Source organism: Perognathus longimembris, chromosome 11, assembly GCF_023159225.1.
Source record: "Perognathus longimembris pacificus isolate PPM17 chromosome 11, ASM2315922v1, whole genome shotgun sequence".
NCBI lineage: Eukaryota > Metazoa > Chordata > Mammalia > Rodentia > Heteromyidae > Perognathus > Perognathus longimembris.
In genome coordinates, this window is record NC_063171.1 from 54,348,726 (window position 1) to 54,361,217 (window position 12,492).

Here is a 12,492-nt window from a genome sequence, read left to right on the forward strand (position 1 = left end):
CAAAAAAGAGAAGTTCTGAATAGATTAAATAAAGCCATTGAGTAGGAAGTAATGAAAAATCTCACAACAAATGGTCCTGGAAATACTGGCTACGCCAATGAATTCTATCCAACATTTAAAGAAGATTTAACACTGATCATTCTCAAACATTTGTAAACAACTAGAACTGGAAGAACACTCCTTAAGTTATTCTGTAAGGCCAATATTACCTTGATATCAAAACCAAAGCCAGCACAAGGAGAAAATAAACTAGAGACAAATATCCTTTATGAATACTGATGCCAAAATAAATAAAATATTAGCAATATTTAATAAAATATTAGCCATCTGAATTCAGCAGAATTATAAAAGAATTTCACTCCATGAACAAGTAGGATTTATTCTAGGAATTTAGGGATATTCACATAAAAATGCAATCAATATAATAAACCACATCAACAGAATGAATGAGAAACTATTATGACTGGTATGTAACAGATGTTGAAGGGGATCCCGACTTTCTAGGTTTGCTTTCTGCTTCTTGCTGCTAGGAGGTGAGCAGCTTTGCCTAGCCACCTCCTCCGCACAGAACGCCTCAGGACAGGTCCATAGCAACGGCACTGGAATCTCCAAAACCAGGAGTCAAAATAAATCTTTCTTCCTTTTAGTTGTTTTTTGAAGGCATTCTGTCACAGTGATGGAAAATCTGACTAACGCAACTACAATTTAAAAACCAAATATTACAATTGAGGCAAAAAAAATTGACAAAATTAAGCACCCATTCATGATTAAAAACAAACACTCAACAAACCAGTAATATTAGGAACTATCTTAACAGAGATAAAACTTGATGATATCATCCAAGTGAAATAAGCCAGAAACAACAGCTCAGATATTTATTAGTACCTAGAATAATCCAACTAAGGGAGATGGGAAGTAGAATACTGGTCATCGGGGAAAGGGAAATAATAGAGTTAGAGAGTTACTCATTTTTCCCCCAGTCCTGAGTTTTGAACTCATGACCTGGACTGTCCTTGAGCTCCTTTATGCTCAAGGCTAGTGCTCTACCACTTGAACCACAGCTCCACTTCTCCCCCCCCCTTTTTTTGTAATTTATTGGAAAAAAAGAGGCTCACACACTTTCCTGCCCCAGCTGACTTCAAACCATCATCTTCAGATCTCAGCCTACTAAGTAGCTTGGATTATAGGTGTCAGCCACCGGGGCCAGGCTGTTACAATGAATACAGACCTTCAGTTTAGGATGATGAAAAGTCCTAGAGATGTTTAGCAGTGATTGTTGCACAATTCTGTGAAAATACTTCATTCCACAAAGCTGTATATTAAAAGTGATTTAAGCGGTTGTATGTTATGTATTTTTACTTCAGTAAAAAACAAAAGAAATATAAACTTTAAAAAAATTCTACCCTCTCAGGAGCAATCAATCTCATTACATAAAAATATCTCCAAAATACTATCATTGCAGTAAAACGTTTTCGAGATGGAAAACTTCCTCTTACACTGGGTCATATTTAGCAAAAAGCTAAGGAAAAGCACTCAGACACAGAGTCCAAGCCACTGTACTGGCACAAAGAAAACTGGTCATAGTGTAAAAACATAGACACAACAAATAACTTTTCAGAAGAAACATTAATGAACAAAAACTCTGAAATTAAAGAAACACCAAAAATGTGTACTATCTTTAATTTTAGTATTTTAGATCCCTAACGTATTTTATATCAAAGTACTTATCACCTTCAAAAAGGAATTATGAGGGCTGGAGATATAGCCTAGTGGCAAGAGTGTTTGCCTCGTATTCATGAGGCCCTGGGTTCAATTCCCCAGCACCACATATACAGAAAATGGCCAGAAGTGGCGCTGTGGCTCAAGTGGCAGAGTGCTAGCCTTGAGCAAAAAGAAGCCAGGGACAGTGCTCAGGCCCTGAGTCCAAGCCCCAGGACTGGACTGGCCAAAAAAAAAAAAAAAAAAAAAAAAAGGAATTGTGAGCCAGAGCTGGTGGATCATTCTTGTAATCCTCGCTACTAAGCACTGAGATCTAAGAAGTATGGTTCAAAAGCCAGCCAGGGGGCTGGGGATATAGCCTAGTGGCAAGAGTGCCTGCCTCGGATACACGAGGCCCTAGGTTCGATTCCCCAGCACCACATATACAGAAAACGGCCAGAAAGCGGCGCTGTGGCTCAAGTGGCAGAGTGCTAGCCTTGAGCGGGAAGAAGCCAGGGACAGTGCTCAGGCCCTGAGTCCAAGGCCCAGGACTGGCCAAAAAAAAAGCCAGCCAGGGCAGGAAAGTCCCTGTAAGACTCCAATTAAACTCTCAAAAACAGGAAGTGGAGCTGTGGCACAAAGTGGTAGAGCACTAGCCCTAAGCAAAAGAGCGCTGAGACAGCACCCAGGTCCTGAGTTCAAGCCCCACAACACACACATAAATGTGAAGATTAACAGCAACATCTTCATGATGTCACTCAAACAAACATAAATAGAACTAAACAAAGAATTTATATTAAATACTACATTATTTTAAAAATAAAACGTTGCCAGGTGCTAGTGGCTCATGCCTATAACCCTAGCTACTCAGGAGGCTAAGCTCTGAGGATCATGGTTCAAAGCCAGCCAAGGCAGGAAAGTCCATGAAATTCTTATTGCCAATAAGCTACTTAGAAAAAAGAAGTGGAGCTGTGGCTCAAGTGGCAGAGTGTTGGCCTTGAGCAAAATAAGCTCAGGGATGGAGCCCAGGCCCAGAATTCAAGCCCTAGGACCAGCAAATTTTTTAAAATTTAAATAAAAATAAAAGTTAAAGGAGGGGCTGGGGATATGGCCTAGTGGCAAAGAGTGTTTGTCTCGTATACATGAGACCCTGGGTTCAATTCCCCAGCACCACATATACAGAAGTGGCGCTGTGGCTCAAGTGGTAGAGGGCTAGCCTTGAGCATAAAGAAGCCAGGGACAGTGCTCAGGCCCTGAGTCCAAGCCCCAGGACTGCCAAAAAAAAAAAAAAAAAGTTAAAGGAACAGAGAACTATGCTTTAGTGGCTCTAATTTTAAGATAACATCAAAATCAACACATCAAACTTCTGGTGTAGCCATAAGGGGAAAATCAAGGGTAAGTGTATTGTGCATATGTAGTCTATACACTCTAAGACAGAAGCGAGGCTGGAAATTATTAATAGTGTTTGATCCCCAAATAACACCTTACAATTTTAATAACTTAACTTTGCATAATAAACAATATAGCTTTGCAATTTCTGTAAAGTAAGAATGAAAATCCCTAAATAATAAAAAAAATGCTCTAACAATTTAAGACTAAATTCAATCTTCATATGAAGTTCATAATTAGGATTCTCCATCTAATATAAAAATGGAAAGTATTAATTAACCAGAATGGAATTTTAGAGGTTAGTCTAAATGACCAATTTAAGTAAGATGTCTACACATTTTAACTGATAGTTCTTTTAAAATAAGACAGGCTATAGTGACATGGTAAAAATAAAACCGTGAACAAAATATATTTGATAACTTCCTTGAAATAAACATTTTAATGTTGAGTTTTCCTACAAAATTCTTAACGATACCACTTTTTGTATTTTCAAAATAAACTAAAAGATTAATATGGCCACCTAGAGGAAAAAGTGTGATTAACAAGTATGTCATCTCTTTTTTTCTTTTTTCCTAGAATACCTGTTCTCTAGATTTATAGCAATACAACGTCCAACTGAAGAAATCACATTGTATGACACAAACTTATGGAGATAGTAAAGTAGCGCAAACCAAATAATGTTAGCTTTGCAGTAAACCTGAAAAGTGCAATTTGGAGTAACGTAACTGACCTAAAAATCTGTCTTCGTTTCTCTAAAACAGGGGATAATCTCGCCTACCACAATGAATTACAATGACAATGGGTAAAGAAACTAAAAGTCAGGCACACAGTAGAATCTCAGTAAATGGTAGTTCTTCGTACCTAGTCAAAGTCTGATGCTGTGAAGTGTTAGTGTAGAGGTAGTAACACAGGTGTGCAACCAGATGGTGCAAGTGTGTATCAGAAATAAATCCATGTTATGGAAACGACTGTTATATCACTGTTGTAATCACTTTCAACATGCCATGTGAAACCGTAGCTTCTATTGTTGATGATCCTCTTGTATCCCCTTCCTGTGGTTGTACCCGCACTATCACTGTGTCTTATCTGAGTACATTGGGAACTGTATATACTGGTATTAGAACTAGGAAAGTGAAAGGGAATATCAAAATTGAGAGACAAAGGATAAAAAGATAAACGACTCCAAAAGCAATACTTGCAAAACCATTTAGTGTAAACCAACTGAACAACTCATGGGAAGAGAGGGAAAGGGGGAGGGGGGAGGAGGGAATGAAGGAGGAGGTAACAAACAGTACAAGAAATGTACCCAAGGCCTAACATATGAAACTGTAGCCTCTCTGTACATCACTTTGACAATAAATAAGGAGAAAAAAAAAGAAATAAATCCCCTCCTTACTACATACATGCAGAAAGAGGGTAACTATTGATAGGTGAAAAGAAGAAAGTGAACTGTAAGGTTTACAAATTCCTTCAACTTAAATGAAGAAGTGGTAATAAGTGATGTCTGGAGCTGGGCGCTGGTGGCTCACACCTGCAATCCTAGCTATTCAGAAGGCTGAAACCTGAGAATCAAGGTGTGAAGCTACCCAGGCAGCAAAGTCTGTGATACTCTTATCTCCAATTAACCACCAGAAAACTGGAAGGGACACTGTGGCTCAAAATGGTAGAGTGTTAGCCTTGAGCAAAAAAGCTCAGGGACAGTGTCCAGACATTCAGTGCAAGTCCCAGAAACCACAGGAATAAAAAAAAGTACATTAGCTTACATACACTCTCCCCCTTAACACCACTATCTGGCTTCTTCACTACTCTATTTTACAAAAAACAAAACAAAACAAAAAAACTCAAATTAAAGGTATTGATTTGCCCTTATTGAAAGAAGGGGTTTGTCTGAATTCTCACAATCATTTATCTCTCTACCCTCCTTAAAATTCTCCTTCCATGGATAATAAAATACAAGTTTCCCAATTGTCTTCTTTTGCCATCTGTTATGCTTCTTTTTGTAACATTTTTTTCTCTATACATTCTTTATCAATGTAACCTACTCCCATCATTTCTATCTCTAAATATATGTAGTCTGAGAACCTCCCTCCCAACTCCATTTAAGATTGCATGGTTGATAACCATTTCCAAATGCTTAAATATCCTGTTTTTATCACATATGTAAAATGAGGTATCCAACAAGAGCAACAATGACAAAAAACCCACAAATTCTCTCCACATTTCATGCTTATATGAATGATTCCATCATTCTCTTAGTCATTCATGAGGGAAACCTGTGCTTTCTTTGATTTTCCTAATTTTCTAATGTCCAATACATATTCAGTTCCCAAATCCAGTATTATCTCTCCTGTCCTCATATATTCCTATTGACAATACTATGATTCAGGGTTTTGTTTTGTTTTGTTTTTGTCATTTTTCACAGGCTACTCTGAAGATTCCTTAACTGATATCCTTTCCAATAATTCTCTTGCTGCTAAATTCATCTTCCTACAGCACAATCTGCTTATGATTTCTTGCTGAAAACCTTTCAGTAAATTCCCACTGGCTAAAACACGAAACCCAATTTCTTTTGACTTGTTAATTAATTGATTGATTTTTGCCAGCAGTTGGTCAAAACTCCATGTAAATAATAACTCTTTGAATAAGGTAGGTTTAATATAAAGCTAACTTGAGAATGCCTAAAATCAATCCACTATGGTGTTTTATCTAATAATTTAGAGCAGATATGTATAGAAAAGTGCAGAATAGGTGCATAAAACAAAATAAGAAGTTGACTCTCATACACATACCAATTGCAAAGGCAAGGGCAAGAACACAAGAGCCACAGAGTTTATACTTTCTTCCTCATTGTTCTTCCTATAGACTACTGGACCCATGCTAGAATAACAAGACTACAGGGAAAGAACAATCAAGACAGCAGAGGGACACAGTATAAGGAGGGAGAAAGGAGCAAATATGGAGACAATGCCTAAACTACATCTGTAGAAAGAAAGTGGCTTTGGTTACCAATCTCAAACTAAGGACTCCCATGCCTGTTCCAAATCCTCACTTGGTTTTTCACAATTCTCATCTTCAACTACATTGACTGGTCACTTACCTATCAGGTGCCAAATATTCTCTAAAAAATGTACCACATACACCATTTGGTATTCATGAAAACTGTATCCAGTTTCCTTAGTATGAAGCCAAACACTGAAATAGATAATTTGCTCATTTGACAACTTACATACTAGGTAAAACTTCAATGCATCAATAGTAATAGACACTAAAACACAAATCATAGCTATAAAATCAAGTAAGGATAGTTGGTGTTTATATATAATAAAAATGATATATTGTCCTTTTTCATATATGGGTAGAAAGATAATTATGAGTCTTTTATCAAGTAAGAAATGTACTTAAATGTAGGAATAAATATGCTTTAATGGTAAACCTTTCATATCCACTACAGAAACATATAAACACAGATGTGGACATGTACCTGGACTTGTACCTCCCATGTAAGTTTTGTTCTAAAGTCCATGTCAGCAAAGAAAGTGAAACCTATTAGAGATGGAATTATCCTTAGAATTATTGACATCCTTGATAATCCAATAAACTGTTTTTGAAGAATATTGTAATACTCAATTCTCAACAAATCTACCTCAGACAATATTTCTCTCCCACAAAAAACAGATCCCATGTCTTCTGCTGTGTGCCATGTGAAGCCTTTGGCTGTTATTAAGAGGCCATATTGAATGAAAAAGTATACATTTACATATTGGAATTCAACCATGTGACCCGTAGTCCCTATCGGCTTCCTAAAAAGGTATCTGGGAACTGATGTCATCTGAGAGTACAGCAGATTCTCATCTTTCACCTCCTGTATGCTAGGTAAAGGCTTGGGATGGAAAGATAGCCAGTTAGTGCCTCAATGGCGAGATAGCTGCAGTCAGTGGGTTTATTATCTTAGGATAATTGTGCTACTCCTTCCCCCAGAGGTTCAAACACCTATCCCTCCAGAAAGCTTATCTACTCCCACCTGACCAGGAGCCAGCTGGAATGCCTACAAGGGAAAGGAGAAAACCCAATGCTTCCCCAGGCCCCAGATTCCTGAAGAGGGGACCAAGGGAGACTCCAGAGCAGTGAGACTGGGCAGCCAGTCCCGGCTCCCTGTCCATCTACCCGGACAGCTTTATCTTTCACCTTGCAATGAACTTCTGTTCTGTTCAAGTTTTTTTTGCTGTTCTTGGTTTGTTTGTTTTTTCTACACAGACCAAGGACCCACTTGCTCATATGGCTCACATATCACCTGTTGTGGAACAGGTGCTACAATCATGACATTATTTAAATCACTCAATGTTCTGGTACTGGTTTAGATTTTTGACTTCAACCCAAACTTTGAATTTGAATGAATTATATTCTAGACATATGACTTCACTTACTGCATGTGCTCGCTTGTTCAGCCAAAGGTGTTTAAATTTTAGATTCAAATAATCTGATGATGTGTCGTTAAAAAATAAACTGTCTTACCTTCATCTATTGATGCTTCACTACTGTATCCATCATACTCTGCAGATAAAGGACTGTACTTTTGCCTTGTTTCCCAGCCATAGTTCGTTTGTCTAGAATCAACCAGTGGTAGTCTAGAATTGTGTGTTCTGGATAAGGCTTCATGGTATTTACCCAGTGCTTCATCTTCACTTTCAGAGGATGAGCCATGCTCATCTTTATCCATATAGGAATTATCTATTTGGAATGAAAGGGAGAGGAAATTATTATTTTAGTATACCAAAGTTTTTTTATATATATGCATGTTTTATGCATATATACATATGCATACGTACATATCTATATAGATATATACACATATACATATAAACACATGTTCAAACAGAAACATATATAGGTATATATACACACATATATCATCACACAGGATAAAGCCAATTAACAACCAAAAAATCCTTAGGATGACTGAAATTCTTGAAAATTCCTTCAAGTACATTTAAAGCATAGCAGAATATATAGGTATATGTATACACACACCTGCATTTTCAGCTTTAGAGAAACAATTTTCATGTTTTAATAGAAAAAAAGTCAATTTCTATATTCTGATTATATTGTCTTAGTCACAGGGGCTTTGCCACCTTGCTGCATACATAGGAAATTATAATTCTTGCCATTAAAGAACAGGTAACATACAAACAAAGCATTTTTCTGCCAAGACATACAGATCTGATTCAAATAATTTGTGTTGAAAGATATGTTTTGAATGTTCATTTTGGCCTTTATTTTCAAAATTGGCAATGTTCAGTGCTAACAATAAAGCAGAAGTGAGCAATCTTGGTGCAATTTTAATTACAAATTTTCTAGAGAGTAAATTGGCAAAGCATATCTGCAGTCTTGATCCATTTCTAGAAAGCTGCCAAGCTCATTTCTAAGAATTCAGCCTAAGAAAATACATGACAGGTAATCAAAGATATATATTTGAGATACATGTTACAGCAAAATAAAACGAAAGTAGTAAATAATTGGTTAGGTAAGTTTTGCTACACCTACACAATGATATGAATTTCAGATTACTCACAATGAAGAACAATTACAGGCAACACATTAAGAGAAAAGAGGTTATAAAATACAAGGTATAATTATATTTACATGATAAATACATATACCTCATGTAATATATTCACACAGATATGCAGTATATTATGCAACAATATATACCAAACTGCTAACATGTATTGCCTGGGAAAGGGAATGAGTGGAAAGTTCTATTTAAATATGCCTAAATTTCAAATAATTTCTTTTGGCAGTTTGAACTCAGGGACTCACAAGTTAGGTTAGGCAAGTGCTCCTCCACTTCCTTAATGTATAAGCCCCTTTTTTTCCTCTGGTTATTTCTTAGATAGGGTCTCACAGAGCCTATGACTTCAGTCCTCCTACCTATACCTTCCACTTAGCTGAAACCATAGGAATGCACTATGCCTGGTTTATGTTTTGCCTGGATTGGCCTTGAACTTTTATTCTCTCCATTTCCTCAAACAAATTTTAAGAGTTATAAACTTAATATCATTTTCCAAAGCACAAGCAATAGTTATAAATCACTACATTGTATGTCACAAAGGGACTATATGTTGCCAATAGTCACATGTTGTCTATTTAAATTAATTTAAGTGAAACAGAATTTAAGGTTAATTCCCTGTGCTATTAGCCTATTTGAAGTTTCAAGTGTGTGAGGCTAGTGGTCACCATATAGAACAATGCAATAAAACTTGGCCATCAAAAGTTCTGCTAGACAGCACTGAGATGATAGCAGAGCTGGTTGACAAGGCCTTCTTACCCCAGTCCAGAGCTCTGAATATTTTATGTAATCTTAGAGCAGCCAGAAGGCTGCAACTTCTCACTGAGGGTACCCACTCTACACTCAAATCTCAGCTCTTACAAAGGGTTACCTGAAGAAGCTGCACATTCTGAAATAGAAGAGGAAACTCTTGTCCTCATTCTACACCTTATTAACTCCTGTATCAGAACCTAGAACATACATTCCAGTGATATTACAGTGCACCTAGAAGAAGGCTTCATCTGTGGGACAAGAGGGGGCAAGAGGGAGGGTAAACAAACACAATCATGCTAGTCAGTGTTCACTATGTGGAACATGACCCATGTAACTTGTGGGCAGGGAGGGGAGGGGGAAACAGAAGGAAAGGGTGACATTGTCCCTATAAAGAAATGTACTCATTACCTGACTTATGAAATGGTAACCCCTCTGTGCAACACTTTAATATCAATTATTTAAAAAACAGTCAAAATAATTTTTGAAACATAGTGTGTTTTATGTTTAGTACTGATTATATTCTCTAATACCTGAGAGATATTTAAGTTTCTCCTTCTTTAATATATACTATCTTTAAGTAGTTGTACAAAACAGTTATCATTCAACAAAGCAGTTTGTAAACAGAATGCATCTTGATCAATGTCACCCTTTTCAACATTCTCGCCCATCCTTTCCAACCCACTCCTTCTTTCACAGGTAATCTCTTCTTCAGGTACATTCTTTAGGTACTTTGTTTCTTAGTGAAAACAAAGCAAAACAAAATTTAAAACCCTATATTGCTACTTACTATTCTTTGCTGAATAAAATGAAAAAAAACTATGTTGCTTAATTGTATTTTTATTTCTTTACTTTAAGTAATAAGGCTACCAGAACTAAACCAAGGATGCCAAACATACTGAATCTGACCCCCCCCCCAAAAAAAAGCATCTGGCCATAAGGATAGACTCTAAATGGATACATTTTCACAAACTGACATTTGTTTCTAGTGAGCCCATCCATCCAGGATCCACCTCTTCTATTCCATTTTAAAAACCTTCATATAATTGATAAATACTATTATCTATTATTTGAGTCATGTAGAAGAACTAAAGAATACTTTCCTCAATTTCCGCTGCTAACCAAATTTTTTGCTATTTTACGAGAATCTGAATTTATAGAAAAGTCACTTACACATCTTATAAATAAACGCCAGTATACTTGCGGCCTTGTGATTAGATTAGCAATGACTAAAAATGACTAAGGATTATCAGTAGTAAGCACTAACAACACGAACTGAAATATAGTTTATGCACACTCAGAATAAACTTGAACAGTTATATAAAAAGTTTCATTGTGTGATTAAATAAATAAGGCTATTCTGAAGCATGTTATGAAAAAAATATGGGCAGATTTGAAGAACAATGTTGAATATATGATGTTGAAAACAACTATATATTTTTTTCTTTTCTCTTTCTTTTTTTCTGGCAGTATTGGAATTTGAGTTCAGGGTATTCTATCACTTGAGCCATACCTGCAGCCCCAAATACAAAAATTTTAAATGCAAGTATAGTTCAACAAATAAACTCCAACTAAAATAGACACACTACTTTGGAAAACCATAGTTTTCTTTATAAATTAAATGATAATTAAGAAAACTTAGGATTCCTCAAAAAATTGGTCAAATTATGTATTAATCAGGTGCAATACACAGAAGTCTACATATGTATGAATTATCTATAAGTTCTGTAGAAAAAAACTGAATGGTTCTAAAAATGTCTTGAAGTCAGAGGACTCAGGAAAGTCTTAAATTAGATATACAGACACGAACAGGAAAGTTGAGAGATTTGGATGTTTCCCTAATTTAAAAAAAATTAGAGAAAATTCCATCATTCAAGCTAACATTAGGAGACCTCACCTTTTTCTAGTGTTATCTTACAATGTTTTTCAACTTTACTCTTTGGTCCTTTTTTGGCAGAATTGGCTTCATTTTTCTTTGTTTTTATGTCTCCTTTCAATTTGTAGTATTTTGTTGGATTCATTTGTTCTTTGATTTTTCCCGGAAATTTAGCTGGTAGTGCCAGATTCGGGTCTTCTTTCATAACTGGTTTCTGGATCATATGTTTGTTGCTTGTCAAAATCTCTTTGGGAGAACCTTCATTATCTGAGCATTCGTTCCCTTTGACTCCTTTACTTTTAGTGTATTTTTCAGCTTTCTTTAAATGATCACTGTGCTCTAAGTCAGTAAGATGCTTAGCTTTGTTGAAATACCTCATTTTCTCTTGATCTTTTCCCACAAATACATGTTGAGATTGAGTATACTCTTCTCCTTCATTATTATCCGTAGCAATAAACTTCTTTTGCTCACATAGTATGTTTATGTCAATGGTGGGATTCTGATTTCCTTTCATTTCTTGGTATCCTGAGTGCTTTAAATAATTTTTTTCATTACTAGAGATTACCAACCTAACTGTTTCACAATTGTCATTATGTTCAAGTTCAAGTTCGTGACAAGCCAACCCACTCCTCCTACTCTGCTTGCTAATAGACACTCTATCACTTGTCCTATGGCCTTTCAAAGCAGAAGCATTATCAGTGTCCTGATCATCTAACAGAGTCTGTTGCCTATCAGTACAGCTGAGTGATCTTCCCTCATGCATTCTTTGAACTTGCATTTCTGAAGCTGAAGTGCTACCGCCATTGACTTGCTTTGTTCTGGGTTCTAAATTGGACTGTGCTTTTTTCTGACAAGCAGTGTTTTTGGAGTCTTCTGGTAAAGTGGCTGCCTCCTGTGCTACGCCGCTTTCCTCTTCTGGGCGAAAGCTATGCATCATGCTTGTCACCTGCTCAGCAACCGAGTCACTAAAAGCATAGCTGGCCTCCCCCACGGCAGTGGTCAGATCTTCCACTGCACTGCTAATCGTGTCCACCAAGGATGACACCGAAGGCAGATTCTGCTGAAACGTTCTGAAAAATGCCATATTCCAAGTCTTTGCTCATAACAGGCGTAATCACAGAATTTTCTCTTCTCAAAGCAGCCACTACTTTGGAACTTGAGTTTAACATTTAGTTAAGTGTTGCTATTCATTAGCTGAATATTAGTGTTTCAC

At 36.6% G+C, this 12,492-nt stretch overlaps 1 protein-coding gene across 3 annotated transcripts in view; it reads right to left on the reverse strand.

Moving 5' to 3' along the window:
- The window catches only part of Syt14 (synaptotagmin 14), a 122,171-nt gene that overhangs the window by 68,667 nt on the left and 41,012 nt on the right, over window positions 1–12,492 (reverse strand). For 2 of the 3 annotated variants that reach the window (XM_048357683.1, XM_048357682.1), the window contains exon 4: window positions 7,600–7,815. In XM_048357683.1, the coding sequence (XP_048213640.1) occupies window positions 7,600–7,815 (216 nt within the window). Of the gene's footprint in view, window positions 1–7,599; window positions 7,816–11,300; window positions 12,364–12,492 lie in introns of those variants that run through there. The other variant, XM_048357681.1, reaches the window with a different exon arrangement.